Source organism: Amphiura filiformis, chromosome 8 (genome assembly GCF_039555335.1).
Source record: "Amphiura filiformis chromosome 8, Afil_fr2py, whole genome shotgun sequence".
NCBI lineage: Eukaryota > Metazoa > Echinodermata > Ophiuroidea > Amphilepidida > Amphiuridae > Amphiura > Amphiura filiformis.
This window is the reverse complement of record NC_092635.1, coordinates 67,067,262-67,087,935: the sequence shown is the minus strand read 5'-3', so window position 1 is coordinate 67,087,935 and position 20,674 is coordinate 67,067,262. Positions and strand designations below refer to the sequence as shown.

General features: G+C 34.9%; 1 protein-coding gene across 1 annotated transcript in view; it reads left to right on the top strand.

Annotated features, from left to right (window-relative positions):
• Positions 1 to 394: 394 nt before the first annotated feature.
• Positions 395 to 20,674, top strand: part of LOC140159678 (uncharacterized) — a 66,185-nt gene continuing 45,905 nt past the window's right edge. The window contains exons 1-6 of the mRNA XM_072183173.1: positions 395 to 484; positions 2,642 to 2,720; positions 4,575 to 4,779; positions 5,059 to 5,176; positions 5,898 to 6,078; positions 6,667 to 6,803. Coding sequence (XP_072039274.1) covers positions 395 to 484; positions 2,642 to 2,720; positions 4,575 to 4,779; positions 5,059 to 5,176; positions 5,898 to 6,078; positions 6,667 to 6,803 — 810 coding nt within the window. The remainder of the gene's footprint in view (positions 485 to 2,641; positions 2,721 to 4,574; positions 4,780 to 5,058; positions 5,177 to 5,897; positions 6,079 to 6,666; positions 6,804 to 20,674) is intronic.

Sequence of the window (20,674 nt, the reverse complement as noted above, 5' to 3'; positions counted from 1 at the left end):
GGATCATGAAATCCTCCTTTAATCGCGTGTTACTAGCGACACAGAATAGCACAAACCCCCATTGCTTTATCGATTGTCTTTAGTATAGCTGACGATTCGAACCAGTGATCCATATCCATGCTGTGCATGCTGGTTTCTTTTCAATGCGTGTTGGCAATACAAGCCCGGTGTTTGCTTCTGTTGAATGTAGTTTAGCATTATGATCAACTACGTCACATGCATGATCAATTTAATGTCATGAAAATCCAGGTGTTAAACGCATTCATATGCAACGACAACGAGGTCACAGTAACGTGGTTGAAGGTTACTTTCCGCCCACTGATGCCACACGTTCATATCGCGGATTTTACCACGAAATTCAAATCTGGTCGAGTGCAATGTGTTGAACAGGAAAATGTCGGACATTCATGTTGTCATCATCCTGTTTATCTATCTACCTGTAATTTGGATTACTGTGGTTTCAGAGCCAGTGAAGAAGTCAAAGGTAAGTAAAATGTTTGTCATTCAGGTGTAATAAAAGGTATATGTATAGTTACAACTTACACACGCTTTCTGCATCATAACTCGATATTATTATACTATTCAAAGACACAGGTACGTGGGTCAAACATTTTGGATATAAAGAACATCCGTTTTTCTGTTTTTCCATAAAACTGTTTTGTTTTGTTGTCCTCGTTACGAAAGGAGATATTAAATGCTAGAATCATACGATCCAATTGTAAGGTACTGGATCTTTAGATGCTCATATTTCAACCCATATTGTAACATTTGCTGAGAAGGACGCCCTCATTTTTTTTTTTCAAAATTATGATTTTTACACAATTGAAATGTAATTTAGAAAAATATCAAGTCTTTATGTGCTATAGTTGTAACAAAATCCAAGATTCTGAATAAATCGAAGGAATACGACGCGCACGCGATACCGATAACACAGTACGTACACAGCGTGCGGGAAGGTCATAACACATCAAAAGGACCGAACAGGCTCACAATAGACGAACAGAGTGATACGCATTGGCGTCATTTGCGCTGGTATTAAATTAATTTTCTTTGTTTTGCCTACTTTGTTCGGGTCAAAATTAAAAGGGAACATATGTGATGAGATCAAGCAAAATCATTCGGAACTGGAAAATAATAAATTTTCAGTTTTTATAGGATAGTAAAAATCATTTACAAAGCTTCATTTTGCAGAAAACCCCATTGAAATTGAACAACCAGTTCCAAAGATATGAGCAATTAAACAGTTTCCAAAACAAAAGTAAAGGAAATGTTTCCTTTCTTTGGCTATATCTTAAAATCAATATTTCCGAGTTTCGACTGATTTTGCTTGATCGCATCACAATCAAATTAAGGAAAAGGGTTTAAACCACCACTAATTGTAACAGAAACCATTTAATCACAATTCATTTCAGAAAAGTATGTTAAAGAAAATATCGAAAGTCCCCCCCCCCCCCAAGTCCAGGTAGTGGAACAGTGCCTAATTTGCATAAATCCACAATTGCTGCTTATGCAGGGGTGAAATTTCAAAGTTGGTAACATCTTATTTAAAACCATATCAATGTCTTGGTCTCATTATACGGATTCAGAAAAAGTATAGTTTGACCATAGTCTCCGACATACAGTTCTTGAGTTATAGGCAAAAAAGGTAAAAGGTCAAATTTTGAGGTCCGCAGTCGTTTACATTGGAAATATGCTCCAATTATAATCCAACCGGTCTTAAATTGTTCCTTTTGGCAAAAATAAATTAAAAATTTGCCATCTTACCAAGGTACAAACCACCTGCAATATGGCAAACTATTCTTTTTTTTATGTTTCTGCAAGCGGAGCAATATGAAACCATTTTTTAAAATCAAAATCAGAGCATTTCTTAGTTTTTGTCCCCCTGTGGAGTGACATTTGACTTTTTCTCCATAACTCAAAAAAAGAAGCTATATCGAAGATAGGTCAAACTATACTTTTTCGGAATCCTTATGATGGAAGGAATGCATTGGTATGTTTTGTTTTAACAACTGAATTGACCAAATTTGAAATTCCCCCCTGCATAAGTGGCAATTTTGGATTTATGCAAATTAGGCACTGTTTTGAACTTTTGGGGACTTTTGATATGTTCTTTAATTTACTTTTCTGACATGAATGGTAATCAAATGGTTTCGGTCACAACAAGTGGTGGGTGATTTTTTTATTTGATTGCCCTATATCTGACAGTGAAATCTTTTGTGAAAAAGAAATTAAGCCCAAGTACAATGCATGGGCTACTGAAATACCCTTAATGCATTAGGAGTGCTGCAAGTATTTTAGGTGAAATACGGGGAGGGCGTTGCGCTTTTCATCCCCCATAAAAATATCTGCGTGTCTACGCCCCAAACGTCTTCAGCAAATCGTAGAACCATACTTTGCGCTCATTTTAGTGATACATTTTAGGACCGACCATCAAAGATGATCATATAGGGGGTTGGGGTAGTGAGGCCCACCATAGGATTCTACAGTAAAATCCACAAATTTCTTGTAAATTTCTTGTAAAATTATTTTAACTTGTTTGTTTGTTTGAAATAGTCATTATATTTAGGAGAAAATTTGGTGAAAATCCCAATTTATAGCCAAAAATCTAATTCTAATTACTTTTTATTCCATTTTGCTCTAGCCAAATCTGGATCCATCATTGAATGAACGAGAATTGCGCTTGCTTCAAGTTATCAAAAAGTCACAACATAGTTTAACAGGTAAATATTAAAGCAAGCAAACAAAATAAGAAATTAAATAATAAAGTAATATATATTTGTAAAATAATATAAAAAAATAGAATTCCAAGCGCATCATTCCACAGCGCGAAGTTTGCATATGATTTTTTTAATGCAACAGCCAAACATGTAGGTGAATAGCAAAATGGAAACTATTTTTGGTAAGTGAATAATTAAAGGGCATTATATTGCTCGAAGAACATATCATTGACAAGCTGATATTATGAGGACAATGAAAATGACTCCTTTTTTGGGAAAAATAAGTCGTTTAAAATTGATATTCCACCAAAACCAACTGTTCCTTCGAACGAGACAGATTTAACCTAGACACTACTGTTATGTCATGAAATGAAGTGTGCCAGCTTTGACAGAATGGGCTGTCAACAGTCTTAATGCACAGAACGTATACTGTTTTTTTATCCGAAAAAAACAAACCCCAATCTGAATCAAGTAATACAAATTTAATGATTTTTACATAATGGATATATATAGGCCGCTTCTTTATTATATATTAGTAAATTGTTATATTACAATTCATAGGTATATCAACTTGATGAGAAATATTTGGACTAAAAATAAAAAAATATTTTAGATCAATATTAGAATTTGAGCGTGACATATCCATATTGTATTTATTATGCAAATTAACAATTTCAATGGCACGGGAGCTAACTTTTTGTTGAACCTTCCCAATTTCTCGTGGTACAAGGTCGCGCATTATATACATGACTGACTATCAAAAGAGCTCAGTCTCCTGCATTGGAAATCAATTTCGCTTCGAACGGGGCGGGGAGGGGGTACCGCACGAGCTAGCACTTTACCAACACAATTCCTCTTTTCAGGAGAAATGCGAATACAAAATTGCAACGAGTGTCAACTTGTAATGTAATAATTATTCTCTTCGAATGGAGTTAAACTTGTTTTTGCAGTAGATATGCCCTTTCAGGTTGGAGAAACGTTTCCAAATCACCCTAATTTCCTAATTTGCATATGCAGACTTGGCGTTGCGGAATGACGCGCTTGGAATTGCCCAAAAACTAGATTTTAAAATACTTTATGAGAAGGTATAGATTATTACTATTGGAAGCGTATGTTTTGTCTTTAAAATAGTTTAACTCCTCAACAAAAGTTTGGAAAGTTTTTCAAGCATATGTATCTCATTATATTAGTGACTTGTTCAATTGTTCCTATCGTGTTGATTAATAAATTGGGTACGAATCAAAGTAAATAAATTTGTTAAGAAGGCCTAACTTGTATACAAACTAGACAAAGTAAAAGTATTACAGAAGATTTCTATGTGTCCGACTCTGTGCATGCATGTATGAATATTAATTATGTATGTATGGATGCTTTTTGTTTTATTTTGTATAAGATTGTACAAGGATTATATTAGGAACATTATTATCTTACCTTTAAATGGAATATAAATATTTAGACAAATAACGTATTCCACATGTTACGTGCCAGAGCATGGTGGCCGAGAAGGTTGCCGGTTCGAACCCGGGGAACGCCATCGTGTTGTGAGTGGGCTTGAGTGAGGCACTTATTATTCCTAGATTACTCCTCTCCACCCAGGTGTGAAGATGGGTACCGGCATTCTTAAATGCCTGGAAGGTAACAGACTCGCTGTGGAGGAGATGTGCCGATCCACCACAGCAACATTTCTGTGGAGTCTGGCCTAATCGCTAACGAAAGAGATGGACACTCCGTCCTGTAAAAATACAGGTTTGACTCTTTTACCTTTATCTTTGATGTTTTTTACATTATTACAAAAGATCCTTATCATTAACATGTGTGATTACTGTATTTTTTTTTATAAAATCGTAAATGATTCAGATACAGATTCTGATTCAGATAACGAAGAACGCGGGGATACAGGCCAATGTGGTAGCCAGCTCGAGTGTGGTGATCTCTGTCTTCCATGGATCCAGGTTTGTGATGGGACTATTGACTGCCCAGATGGTTTGGACGAAGGAGGACACTATTGCGATAAAGGACTACGAAATGTTGATAATGATGAGGGCGTGCACGCCTTCAAAGAGTAAGTTTATTAAACAAGTAGCAACATTAAAGTTTAGATGAAAAAGTTCTTATTCTAGTAAATTAAAATTGAACTAATCTAAATTTTAAAGATTACATTTCATATCCACAAGATTGACTTTGGGTTCCAGCCATTTCCTTCAAGGTAATGCAAAGAAAACCAAAGCCACGATCAAATCAACCGAAAACAATCCTTACCTGGACCCTTTGTTACATCTTAACAAACAACCTATTGATAGAGTTGCTGACATTATCTGTATTATATCATTATCGATCTCAGAATGCTGAACGTAGTGCGACGAGGTAGCTGTGGATCTGCGTTCAGGTGCAATGATGGATCATGTATACCGCAAATACACGCATGCGATGAACACCCATTTGACTGTCCTGGAGGAGAGGTAGTGTTTTTTTTTAATTTCTTATTTTAACATGAGGCACTCAGTCATATTATAAAACAAGTTATTCCTTAAGGCTAATGGACCAATGTAATGTTTCCACATGTAAAAATCATGATAGTAGTACTTGTTCGCCGTAAACTTTTGGCAGCTACTGGGTGTGGCTTGCTGACATATTTCTTGGTTACTCGCTTTACATATTTCAATACCAAAACCCATATGGTTTACTCGGGAACAATTCATTACTCGGAAGGGTTACTTACTAGTCCGAAAAGGATTAAAGAGAGGGACTTTTTGATTATGTTTAGGTTATAGGTGGGTCATTTCGTAGTTTGACCTAATTGACAATCTTGGACATAGTTCAGAACCAGGCTATCATCCCAATAACAATAACGCGCATGATCTAAAGAGCTGTAATTCCTTGCATCTACATGTGCTACATCAATGGATCGGGTCATTATCACCCAAGATTTACCTTTGACGTACGTACATGAACGATAGCATTTTGGCACACAAAGGAGCAGATATCCTGGCACCTTCTTGTGCAATGGCATTTCAATGAGAGACCTCAAAAACTGACTTATGGAAACTTTACAATAAGAGTAGGCAAATTGAAATCTGTATTGTACAAGAAATATTTGGCGCCAGCAGGCATTATGTATCATATTATGCGATACACCTTATGTTTCACCTTTTCTTACCTTTTAATCAACGAAACGAACAGGACGAATGGGCTTGTGCATCTCGTCAGTGTCCGGTCGATGATAATTTCCGATGTGGAAATGGACAGTGCATACCGACCTATTGGATCTGTGATCGCAGAAAAGACTGTAGTAATGGTGAAGATGAAGCCTTTCGATGTGATCTCCGAGTGTGCAGAGCAGGGTATTTTAGATGCCAATCAGGTAGGCCAGCTGTTCCCAAACTGTGGGTCCGGACCCTTTTGGAGGTCGCGGGACATTTGAAAGAGTCCCGAGCCAAAAATGGCAACTTTTGAATCTGTACTTGAATCTAATAATTCCATCACTTTGCCTTTGCTATTAACGGCCTGATGATTTCTGCATAATTTCCCGTTGCTGATATCTCACTCACTATCTACACTGTTTATCAACTATTCCTGTGTATATACCGTCAGTGCTGTTTTTTTTACATATGACCGTACGCGGACGTGCTTCAAACATGGGTAGCATTTTCGCCCCTTTTGTTTATCAATTACCCCTTTTTCTGGGTCATTTTAGTATATGGATGGGTTTTTCTAGCCAAAAGTTTTAAAATTTTCCCAAAATTTGAAGAAATAATTATAAAAACTATTCGGCCAAAATGTTTGACTTTAGATTACTTGAAAAATTGGTATGTTGATGGGTGCACTTTCAAATTCTCAGCGGCATACCCCTATACCAAGACTATCCTTGAGCACCCCCCGCAAGGACACACCCGTGTATGAACTTGCACGGTCATTTGTCAATTTATCACAAGTTTGTTACCTTTTACAGGTTCATGTATATCCGAGAAATGGAAATGTGATGGAGGGGAAGACTGCGCTGATGGCGACGATGAGTTGGGATGTTCCGACAATATTGCCACATGTAGTCAGGGGTTATTCTTCTGTGATGGAGCATGCTTACCAGAGGTGAATATTGAAAAACGAGATAATGCTGTTATGTAGTATAATATGTGACTAGCTCTAACAAAACCCGGAACTAGTCGCCTGACTTGTTTTTGAGTTATAGGCCTTTAAAGATGCACCCCCCCAAAAAAAATCAAATTTTGGACTTCTTAAGGGATCCAAAATGGGCGTTTATTGCGTTTCGACAGTATTTTTTGTGGGACATGAGAGCACCTCAGACCTATCGAATTGCATTCTGAATACGAAGCATGTCTTTCTGATATCAAATAATTTTAATTTTTTAAAATCACAATACAATACAAATTTTATGACAAATTATAAAAATTTGATATTTTCAAATTTTGATATATAACAGTCCTCGAAGTAAATTATATAAATCTAATGATATATTCTTAAAGTGTATGTAGCAGGGAGGAAAAGCCGACGGTCAATTGAAAATTTTGACCTTTCATATTGAAGATATGGATTTTTTCCCAAAAAGACCTAATTTTTTTTTGGTGTTTTGGGAAAAAAATCCATATCTTCAATACGAAAGGTCAAAATTTTCAATTGATCGTCGGCTTTTCATCCCACCTACATACACTTTAAGTATAAATCATCAGATTTATAAAGTTTACGTCCTCACCTCCTCACCTCACAGGCTGTGTCACCCACTGTCGGATGTAGCCCTCCTCAAGTAGCTTCCATTTGCTTCTGTTCTGTGCTTTACGTCAAGTACTGTTAAATATCAAAAATATCAATTTTAATGATTTGCCATAAAATGTGTATTAAATTGCGAATTTCAAAAATCAAAATTATTTGATATCAGAATGACATTCTTCGTATTCAGAATGCAATTCGATATGTCTGATGTGCTCTAATGTCCCAAAATAAATACTGTCCAAACGTTCATACCCCAGCCCTTAAGGGATCTAAAATGAGCGTTTATTGCGTTTCGACAGTATTTTTTGTACTTCAGACCTATCGAATTGTATTCTGAATACGAAGCATGTCTTTCTGATATCAAATAATTTTCATTTTTGAAAATCACAATATAATACAAATTTTATGACAAATTATAAAATTTGATATTTTTCGAATTTTTGATATATAACAGTCCTCGAAGTAAATTATATAAATCTAATGATATATTCTTACAGTGTATGTAGCAGGGAGGAAAAGCCGACGTCAATTGAAAATTTTGACCTTTCATATTGAAGATATGGATTTTTTCCCAAAAGACCTAATTTTTTTTTTGTGTTTTGGGAAAAAAATCCATATCTTCAATACGAAAGGTCAAAATTTTCAATTGATCGTCGGCTTTTCAACCCACATACATACACTTTAAGTATAAATCATCAGATTTATAATGTTTACTTCGAGTACTGTTAAATATCAAAAATATCAATTTTTAATGATTTGCCATAAAATGTGTATTAAATTGCGAATTCCAAAAATTCAAAATTATTTGATATCAGAATAACATTCTTCGTATTCAGAATGCAATTCGATATGTCTGATGTGCTCTAATGTCCCAAAATAAATACTGTCCAAACGTTCATACCCCAGCCCTTAAATTCATGATATTTGACCTTGAGAGATTAAGCGGACTTTCAAATCCTTGAAAGTACTTATTAAAAAGAGGTTTATTTCATCAATAATTGACAGTTGAACCATGATAATCCTATATCATATACACTAGACACAAAAAGAAACTCGTCAGTTATAGTCATCTTTGCTGTTTTTCATTTGACACACCCTGTCCGTGAAAATGGAGAAGAATTGATCAAGATATGCGCCTCAAAACCCTTAAGGGGGAATAATACCCTGATTATCATCAGTACCCCTCTTCTTTTTTTTCTTGCAAATTTATAAAGTACATAAATATGTTCATCACCTCATGTCCTGAACTTATAAAATATATCTACATACAAAGTGTTTTTAAACCATTTTAGTAAATCATTTTAGCCCTATGGTCGCATGTCATAAGTTGGGTACAATTTCCATTACATGGTCAAAAATGACAAAAAATGTATTTTTTGATATGTTGCATATATAGACAATCTCTAATAATTAACACCATTTTTAACCTTAACACCTGCTTAATTTTTGAGATAATGCTTAATTACTAATTAATTAATACACAGGCGTCAATGTAAATCTCAATTTTCAAATGCGTTTTTCTCAAATCGGACCTCAATTACAAAAATGACTGTAAAATTTGTATTTTGTGCAAGAATATCATCAGATTTGGAGGATATGTTCTCAATACATTAATGCTTCATATGAATTATTTAAAATAATTGTACGTATGTTAATTACATTGTGAAGGTCAATGACCTTTTTACGAGTAATTAGCGAGTTGGTTATTTTATTATTGAGGAAATGAATATCAAGAAGAGAAATGTACATTAGCATATTGCTAAAAATACTGAAATTCAACTTGGATTTCATTAAAAATGAAAAAATGGAACATATAACCCTTTTAAGGTGGTACTACACACCTTAATAAATTTGTGACTATTTTTGCATTTTTCTCAAAAAATAATATCACACTGGTAACAAAGGTTATGTATATTATAGGGGTAAGGAATCCAGTTACTACACTGGAATTTCAGTGACTCAAGACAAGCGGTAAGTTATTTATGATAAGAAAAGAGGTACCGCTAGAATGTACCTCATTTCTTAACACATATAATGAACCCCTTGTCTTGAATCACTGAAATTTCGGTGAAGTAATTGGATTCCTTGCCCCTATAATATACATAGCTTTTGTTACCAGTGTGTGTAGTTACTTTTTGAGAAAAATGCAAAATTAATCACAAAATTTATCAGGGGGTGTAGTACCACCTTAAGTAGTCAGTAATTGTTTTAGTTGTACAAATTCAACATTCAAACCTGTCAATACATCATACCCTCCTAGATTTGAAAAAAGTAACCAGTAGTTTTGACATGCTGACATGTGAATTTTCACATAGGCCCTATTGCACACTCCCGCATCCGCCTGCTCCACATCCGCCTGCTCCTCCACCCCTGGCAATTTTCATTTCAACTGGTGTGATTTTTTTACTGAATAATGTATAATTATATGCTTCAGTAGACTGAAAGAGTATAATATTAGGCTTAAAATGAGGTATCAACCACTGCTGTAGGATATGGGGTTACAGAAAGCCAATCAAATTTGTATCGCAATTTTCAGAAAAGTGTAATCCCTCCACCCTTTTAGCATACCCAACTTATGACATGCGACCCTATATATTTTTTGTTTACTGTATCCTAGTAACTCAGACTAGGATGTTTCATAACAAACCATAATTTATTCCATTCAACATGTTCAAGTAGGGTACATGAATAGAATACATTAAATCCTTTGTTATACTCTCTATAGAAAATCCAATAGTGCATGCAAAATAACAGTTAATATTAACACTGAATAAATTAAATAAACACTGGATGCATAGTCATTAGTCAATTTAATACTATATGTGTTGTTAGGAGAAGAAAAGGCTATTAGGTCACCGTATGTCAGGTTATAGGTCAATTGGTTCAGGTCAAATTTAAGCATCAATTTTGAATACACATTTGAGATTCTGTGATATCATAATGAGGCATAATTTTTATATTCTGTCTTTAACTGGATATATATCGAGAAGTGCAAGGTGGATATACTAATATACCTTGGGATGTAAATGGTGAGTACAATTTAGAATGTCTAGTTGAGATGGATTTCACAAATAAATATAAAATAGTTACCAAAATCACAAAAGTTAAGCTTACGGAAAACTACCCAATATGGTGGTATAGGTGACAAGAAATACAATTTTTTTCAACATTGCTGTAGTATGGTTGTGGTAACCTGTTACCTATGGCTTAATTAAGTTTCTGTGAAATAATGTCGCAAGTTAAAAATACAAAATATAGCTCAACATTGAAAATAGAAGCATTTTAACCAGTTCCTTTTTTGATAGTTGTGGAGCACCAAGTTCATGAAGTCATAAAAGAAATCAGGAACCTGTAATTCCCATTTTACATATCAACTTTATTTCCCTAATGTGTTAGCAACACATATTCAAAATTTTAACGAAATCCGTTGATAGTAAGCTTTCCCAAATGAAGTGAATTTAAATCATCAGTGATGTACCACCTTTTGGCTTCTAATTTTAAAAGCATGTAAGCTACGTTGATACCGATGCCACCAATAAAACGAGAAGATTTGCCACTTCATTTTGCATACCACTTTGTCCAATATTTTTTTTTAATTTCTTAACAAAATGCAAAAAAAATCAATGGGTGTAGTACCCCCTTAAACCCCCAAATCAAAAGTTACAATAAATGTAACGATTCAGTTATGTGCTTTATTGATTGACCCGTGGTGCTTGTGTGCAATACAACGAAGCGTTCACATAGTCCTGGCCCTAGCTAGAACCCGGCCTACACCGGATAGGGTAGAGATTTTGACACTTGATTTGGGTTATTGGACCTTTGAGGTTAACGAATCACAGAGGTGCTTTTGCGAAAGCGGCTGCGAATTCGAGAAATCCAAGATGGCCGCCGGCTGCAATTTTGAAAATTTTAAATTTTAGTTTTCACTCAATATTCATGTGTAATACATCATTCTATAGGTTTTTGCATACAAGGAATCAATTTCTGACATTATTTTTATGATTGAAGGTCAGTATAACATGTTTACATTCAAAATGGCCGCCAAATGGTTGCCAAAAGATGGGGTTTTCATTAAAATGCATTTAGAATTCAATATTTTAACTTATTTGATGTTAAAAATAACCATGGCTTGCTGATATTATGGTCAGTTGTCTATGTCATTTCTATCATCTCCTGGATATGTTTAAAAATCAAAATGGCCGCCAAAATCGTCTTTTTTCATTAAAATGTGTTACAGGAGTATTATGAAGTACCAGATTTACAATGAAATGGTGCCAAACATTGTGTTCTTTTGTATTCAAAGTATCTCTCTGGTAAAGGGGTAACAATATGACATCAGCATCAATTAATATGATCTCATGGGCATGTAAACATTCAAAATGGCCGCCAAAATGGCTGCAAAAACATGATTTTTTCATTAAAATGATATTTAAGACAGCATTTTAATAGATGTTGTGTTAAATATTTTCATTGAACGCTGATATAATGTTAAAGGAGTATTTCTATCCAAATTTCTTCCTGCTCATGTGTTTTTACATTCATGAAAGAAACCTAAACCCAAATTTTCATGCAAATCGGACATTCAGTTGGCGAATTATGGGCTATAACATATATTTCAATGGTCCATAGGATTGTGTGTGATACTTTCGTTGTCGACAGAATGAAATTCAAAATCGAACATTTCGGCCCGTTTCTCTAGATATAAATTATAAATTTATAAGATAAATTTGCAAGATTCCTTTTGCACATGATCATTATGCACCTAGTAAGGAGACCGGGGCAGGTTGGCCCCTTTTTTTTTCCCACTTATCTGGAGAGCTCAGTTTGTGGGTTAGGAGGCTCTCAATTTGATACTTGAGAGCTGTTTACGCTAGGTAATTTTATATGGCTCTGTGACTTATACAAAAGTTATAGTAGTTGTAGGAGAGAGCGAAAAGAAAATTAACCAGGCCGGGGCAGGTTGGCCCACCAAACGGGGCAGGTTGGCCGTCTATGCACAACCGTGTGTTATTGCCATATTTCTTTCCAATAAACATTATAAAGTTACAACTGCGGTAAGATATCACCTATCATAGTTCCAAGATAATCAAAAAATAAAATTCATTTTCCGCCATCATGGGTCATTCTTGAGGAAATAGCTAAAATCAAGGAAATAACGTTAACCAATCATCTTATAAAACCCATAACGAAAAACTGAAAGGCTGTGGATAACAATTGTAATTGACTTTTTTGTTCATTATTAACTATTCTGAGTGATGAATTACTTTTTATGTACAAATTCCCAATTATAAAGAAATATGATATTGAAATATTGCTATTTCCAGTCAAAAAGTGCTCAAATAGGACAACAATATAGATTTTTTTGTACTATACTCCGCCTTTGAACAATTTTATCCATGGAACTGACTAGTGTTGGTGTGTAAATTGTATTTTGCTTCATTTGACACAAAATGGGTGAAAATGGAGAAAGTATGCATAACTCTTGCCCATAAACACAATGGGGGCAACCTGCCCCAGCACAAGTGGGCCAACCTGCCCCATAGTCTATTTTTTGTTTTCCATCAAATTCCGCAAAACAGAAACAGGATGGAAAGCTTTCAACTATATGGCATTTTAAGCAAGACCCATACCTTCCAGCAACTTACAATTTACATAATGTATTATGTGCAACAATAGTGCTTTCTTTCCTTTCTTTTTTCTCCAAAATGACCATGCAAGTAGTTTTTAAATTGATAATATTATGTCTCAACAACATGTAATTTATCTGATTTTTTAAGGAAATGGTGCCACATGAGTGCTTTCTTCGAGATCCAAAAATATCTTTGTGGCAGAAGGGTAACGTAAAATATGTCATTCAAAATTATCCCATGGGTAAGTTCAAAGAAATAAAAGTGACTCCCAAAATGGCCACCAAAATATTATTTTTTCATCAAAATCTGTTACAGCGACACTAGGTATCTGGTTTTCAAGGGGATGGTGCCATAAAGGAGAGTATTTTCCCACATAATCATTATAGCATAGCAGTAATAGGAAAACAGCATGGACTTATGGGTAATTGGGCATGTTTAAAATTCAACTTGGCCACCAAAATAATATTTTGGATGTTGGTGTAACAGTCATTTAAAAGAGTATATTATATTCTTTTAAATGACTGTTACACTAACTTTCAAGATACCAGTTTTTACAGGAGATGTCATTTTTCAGCTTCATGGCATATGGTTAACATTCTGTCGTAAAATGATTCTGCCGGCATGCTCATACCAACGGGACCCCTTATATACTAGGTGCATAATGATCATGTGCAAGAGGAATCTTGCAAATATATTCCCTTTCCAGAGAAACCGGCCAACATGTTCGATTTTGAATTTTATTCTGTCGCCAACGAAAGTACAACACACAATCGTATGGACCATTGAAATATACGGTATGTTATAGTCCATAATTCGCCAACGGAATGTCCGATTTGCATGAAATTTAGGATTTAAGATTCTTTTATGAATGTAAAAACACATGAGCAGGAAGAAATTGGGATAGAAATATCCCTTTAACATTATATCAGCGTTCCATGGAAATATTTAACACAACATCTATTAAAATGCTGTTTTAAATACCATTTTAATAATCATGTTTTGCAGCCATTTTGGCGGCCATTTTGAATGTTTACATGCCCATATGAGATAATATTAATTGATGCCGATGTCATATTGTTACCCCTTTACCAGAGGGATACTTTGAATACAAAAGAACACAATGTTTGGCACCATTTCATTGTAAATCTGGTACTTTATAATACTCCTGTAACACATTTTAATGAAAAAAGACTATTTTGGCGGCCATTTTGGCAGCCATTTTGATTTTTAAACATATCCAGGAGATGATGGAAATGACATAGACGACTTATGCTTTGTTGTCACCATAATATCAGCATCCCATGGTTATTTTTAACATCAAATAAGTTAAAATATTGAATTCTAAATGCATTTTAATGAAAACCCCATCTTTTGGCAACCATTCGGCGGCCATTTTGAATGTAAACATGTTATACTGACCTTCAATCATAAAAATAATGTCAGAAATTGATTCCTTGTATGCAAAAACCTATAGAATGATGTATTACACATGAATATTGAGTGAAAACTAAAATTTAAAATTTTCAAAATGGCCGCCGGCGGCCATCTTGGAACTCTCGAATTCGCAGCCGCTTTCGCAAAAGCACCTCCGTGATTCTTTAACCTCAAAGGTCCAATAACCCAAATCAAGTGTCAAAATCTCTACCCTATCCGGTGTAGGCCGGGTTCTAGCTAGGGCCTGGACTATTGAAAATCGTTGGAATTGATGGTTTGAAGGCGCATATCTTGGTCAATTCGTGTTCGATTTTCACGAGCACGGGGTCAAATGAGAAAGCAAAGTACAATTAACAAAATGTATATTTCAGAATAATCCAAAATTATCAGGTTGTTGAACAGCAAGGATGACTATAATAACTGACTGGTTTCTTCTTGTTCCTGGTGTATATCGTATTTCGAGAACCGTCTAGAGATACCTCGCATGAAGCATCGCGAATTATTAATTCAAGTTATATAATTTGGCTACTTTCTTTAATACGTCAAATATAGACCACTTGATATGTGACGTCATTGCCCGGCAGTATGCGCGCGAATTATGACAATTTCCACTATTCTTTGCCCTGCAGTGTGCGCACGCATCGTAGTTTGCTCAGGGCACATGCATTTTAAATCGCCCACCACATTTCATATAGTACAAGAAAGCCATTGCACAGTGTAGCGATTCGTTCAAGTACATCGATAGACTAGTCCCTTGCCTTTGTTGATAAACAATGATGTCAAGTGGATTATAGACTAGGCAGGTAACTATATCACTCTTGACGTGGTCTACTTTTCATATACCTGCCGTTATAGCTGATCAAACTATAATTGTGTATTAAAGGGGCATGTCCTATTTGTTCATGTTCTGTTTTCCATCTTGCATTGAGACCTACCCTTTAAGCAATATGTTTCTAATTTTGAGTTGTATTGCTCCGGTGGTTTTGATATAAAAAACAAGCGTGTATAGTACAAGTACATGTACATACATTCGGTTGTGGTTACCACAATTCACCACGTGTTTGTTCACTCCTTCTAAACGAAATATAAACTGGCTTCAAAAATAAACTTTTTTTCACAAAGGATTACTTCAATACCCTACTCTAAATACATGTCAGTGACCAAGCAAACTGACACAACAGCAAAATGCACTGACACATTCACAGGCGAATAATTTGCCCCCAGTAATAGAAATCTGTGAGAATGTGTGCAAGATCCTTATACATATGGTTATTTCCAAAGAGTAAGTGGAATATTGTGGAACAAAGCTGCTTCTGCTTTTCACACACTTTCTTCAAGAAACAGGTCTTGTTCCACACTATTCCAGTTACTCATAGATTTCTTGTGTTGGGTGCCAACTTTTGGGCGTGTGAATGTCGTTAATGAAGCTTTTTTTTTTATGTCAGAGCATTTTACTGCCGTCTCAGTTGGATAACTGTTTGGTTACTTACCAGTGTTTAGAGTAGAGTATTGAAGTAATCCTGTGTGCAATTTTGGTTCATTTTTATTGACAGGATTTTAAGATATGACCTTGTGAAAAAAATTGTTTTTAAGGCCAGTTTATTATACAGTATTCGAATTAGGACATTATACTAATTTCATTCTTTAAAATATGCCAAATTTTATTTGATATGAAAAGAAAAATTCAAATGTTGATTATTTTTACCCATATTTTATTCAAAAATTAAAAAAATTCAAATTTTGAGAAAAATTAATATATAGTTTTCATCAATTTGGAAATTTGTAGTGTAATTGGTTGTAGTGAACGAAAAAAATTGGCATGGAAAACCAAATTTGGCGCTTTTTGACCAAAAATTGCTTATATTAATCTGCTTGATTCCTTGCACCATTTCGCTGTTATGTATTATAATATGTGACTAGCTCTAACAAAACCCGGAACTAGTCGCCAGACTTGTTTTTGAGTTATAGGCCTTTAAAGATGCACCCCCCCCCCAAAATTACGGTGACCCAAATTTTGGACTTCTTAAAGTCATGATATTTGACCTTGAGATTGAGTGGACTTTCAAATCCTTGAAAGTACTTATTAAAAAGAGGTTTATTTCATCAATAATTGACAGTTGAACCATGATAATCCTATATCATATACACTAGACACAAAAAGAAACTCGTCAGTTATAGTCATCTTTGCTGTTCAATAATCAGATAATATTTAATTATTCTTAAAATAATTATACATTTTGTTAAATGGACTTTACTTTTTCATTTGACACCCTGTTCGTGAAAATGGAGAAGAATTGATCAAGATATGCGCCTCAAGGGGGAATAATACCCTGATTATCATCAGTACTCCTCTTCTTTTTTTTTCTTGCAAATTTATAAAGTACATAAATATGTTCATCACCTCATGTCCTGAACTTATAAAATATATCTACATACAAAGTGTTTTTAAACCATTTTAGTAAATCATTTTAGCCCTATATATTTTTTGTTTACTGTATCCTAGTAACTCAGACTAGGATGTTTCATAACAAACCATAATTTATTCCATTCAACATGTTCAAGTAGGGTACATGAATAGAATACATTCAATCCTTTGTTATACTCTCTATAGAAAATCCAGTGGTGCATGCAAAATAACAGTTAATATTAACACTGAATAAATTAAATAAACACTGGATGCATAGTCATTAGTCAATTTAATACTATAATGTGTTGTTAGGAGAAGAAAAGGCTATTAGGTCACCGTATACATGTCAGGTTATAGGTCAATTGGTTCAGGTCAAATTTAAGCATCAATTTTGAATACACATGTGAGAGTCTGTGATATCATAATGAGGCATAATTTTGATATTCTGTCTTTAACTGGATATACGATGTATATCGAGAAGTGCAAGGTGGATATACTAATATACCTTGGGATGTAAATGGTGAGTACAATTTAGAATGCCTAGTTGAGATGGATTTCACAAATAAATATAAAATAGTTACCAAAATCACAAAAGTTAAGCTTACGGAAAACTACCCAATATGGCGGTATAGGTGACAAGAAATACAATTTTTTCAACATTGCTGTAGTATGGTTGTGGTAACCTGTTACCTATGGCTTAATTAAGTTTCTGTGAAATAATGTCGCAAGTTAAAAATACAAAATATAGCTCAACATTGAAAATAGAAGCATTTTAACCAGTTCCTTTTTTTGATTTTTGTGGAGCACCAAGTTCATAAAGTCATAAAAGAAATCAGGATTCACTTATTCCCATTTTACATATCAACTTTATTTCCCTAATGTGTTAGCAACACATATCCAAAATTTTAACGAAATCCGTTGATAGTAAGCTTTCCAAAATGAAGTGAATTTAAATCATCAGTGATGTACCACCTTTTGGCTTCTACTTTTAAAAGCATGTAAGCTACGTTGATACCGATGCCACCAATAAAACGAGAAGAATTGCCCCTTCATTTTGCATACCACTTTGTCCAATTTTGTTTTTAAGAGATATTATCTGAGAAATACAGATGCCATGGGAAAAAGGTGGAAGATGGGGGTCAGCAAATTTCAACCATATTTTGGCAATATAATAGGTTTGGATAAGTGTTCATAATAATCAGTATTAAAAAAATCTGCTATGCCCCCTCCTGGGAAATATGGGACCCCCTAAAATATGCCCCCCTAACACGTATTTCCCTGACTTGTAAAATGCCGTTTTATACCATTTTTGAACAAATTTTTGGCACCTAAGACACGCATCTATAAAAGTAAAATTTTCTACACACCATCTTTCATCCTTTATCTTTATAAAAAAATATAAAACAACAAATGTTTATATTGGGATGTTCCATTTATGAACAGGGGTGTGGGCCCATATTTCACATTTTACAACTTTTGCAAAAAAGTGAAATATCCCTCTACTTTGTGACGTCATTGTAGGAGTTCCTCAATCTTTCTCAAATTGTTCATTACAGGAGAGAACCTCTGTACATAGGCCATTTATATAATGCAATAAAAATCATGGAGACTTATTTAATTTTCATAAAACACAAACATGGATTTTCCCAATATGTGGCATTGGTATAATGATGCTGTATACAACACCAACATCAAATGTAAGATATTTTCACTGTAGCAGTCCCTTTTCTTGAGCCAATAGTCAGTCATTGCATTGAGGGGTTAAGAATCACATTTAAGCATACAAATCATGTACAGGGTAGGTGTTCTCTTACAGCATATTGGATAAATCGCCAGTAGATAATGCTCCTTGAATATGAGCTCCTACCTCATGTCACAAGCTCCTATTCATACATGTTAGTGGTATTATGATTGTTATGAAAATCACAAGCTCCTATTCTGATTCTTAATCATTTCACATGCATCAGTACTTTAGCTATAGGAACTAGCCTAGTAGGGCCCCATACCCCAAAAAATCCTAATAACCTGGGGTGGATCTTAATACTAGGAGTGGGCTAAATGGGTCTTGTTTTGTTTTGCTTCGGGATAAGGTTTTTTGTATGTTCTATTTGACCAAGGCCTATCTCGACATGAAATTACAAAAAGTTAAGCCTGGATTTCAAAAAAGAATGTGCACGGCAAAAATCCAAAATGGCCGCATTTTCCCCTGAAAGTCACATTTTTAGCCAAAACTTTTTATTTGGTTCTGGTGTCTAGTCTACGTTTTATAGGCAAATCAATCTATTTATGCAGTTAGAAGTAGTCTCAAATCTTCATATGTTGAGTTACGACCATTTCTGGCCCAATGCACCCTTTTTAACCCAATTTTGAACCAGGCCCGTAGACCTCATAGGAAAAGCTAGACAACAGGTTAAACATTACATAACAATATTAATTGGAAAAACGAAATAGACTGTAGATTTTTGCACTGCAGACTTTTATACAATTTTGATAGTTTAATTAGAGAATAAACGATAGGAATTTTTAGTTTGCCTATCCTCTACCGTGTGATAGACGACAGGCAGGTCCAATATTTTGAGTAGTGGATGCCGGCGCAGCCGGTATCCACCACGATATCCACTACGATATCCACTACGATCATAGGTGCGTGTGCGAGAGCGTGCGAGTATTCCGACCTGCGTCTACGCATACAACGCGATACATACGCGCACCTCTATGAGCGTGTTACGCGTTATCAACACTCATGATGACGTGGGGTCGTCTACCGCCTGATAGACGACACCCAAAATCATGCGATTGTCCAATCAGATTATGTGTCTACTAATAGACCACTCCCACTGACTAAGAATTAGAGAATAAACGATAGAATTTTATTTTGCCTATCCTCTACCGTGTGATAGACGACAGGCAGGTCCAATATTTTGAGTAGTGGATGCCGGCGCAGCCGGTATCCACTACGATAAAAATATTGGACCTGCCTGTCGTCTATCATAGGTAGAGGATAGGCAAAATAAAAATTCCTATCGTTTATTCTCATTCTTAGTCAGTTAAATATTATTTTAATAACTGTAAACAATTTTTTAAAGCAAAAACTAAGTTACCGTCATAAAAACTCCCTCATTATAAAATGAACGAAACTTGTTTACAACTTCACGTATTCTGTTGCGCGTACTGCTAGCGCGTCGCGTATTCCGCACTAGTCTACGCATACATCGCGATACATACGCGCACCTCTACAAGCGTGTAAGGCATTATCAAGACGCATGATGACGTGGGGTCGTCTACGGCCTGATAAACGGCACCCGAAATCTTGCGATTGTCCAATCAAAAATGTGTATACGAACTAGAACCACTCCCACTGACTAAGAATGGCTTTTATTGTATGCCTATTCAAATTTTTAGCAATTTCCTGCATTACAAAAGTTTGTATGACAAACAACATTTAGTAAAAAATGTAGATTATATTTTTGCACTGCAGACTTTTTATACAATTTTGATAGTTTAATGGATTTTACTGTTTTCACATTTCTAGCAATTTCTTTCATTACAAAAATTTGTATTACACTTTATATTACTGATTATGATTCTTAGGCTTCTTTGATTGTGAGCTAGGATACTTAAAAAAGAAGGCAGTTGACAAATTCCATCATCATCAGTATCAGGGGTAATACATTTTCTTTTCTGATAAGCTGATAACTGTCACATGCAAAATCTCAATCTGCTGCATGATAGTGTCCTAGATATCATCAGTGCCGTGTGGT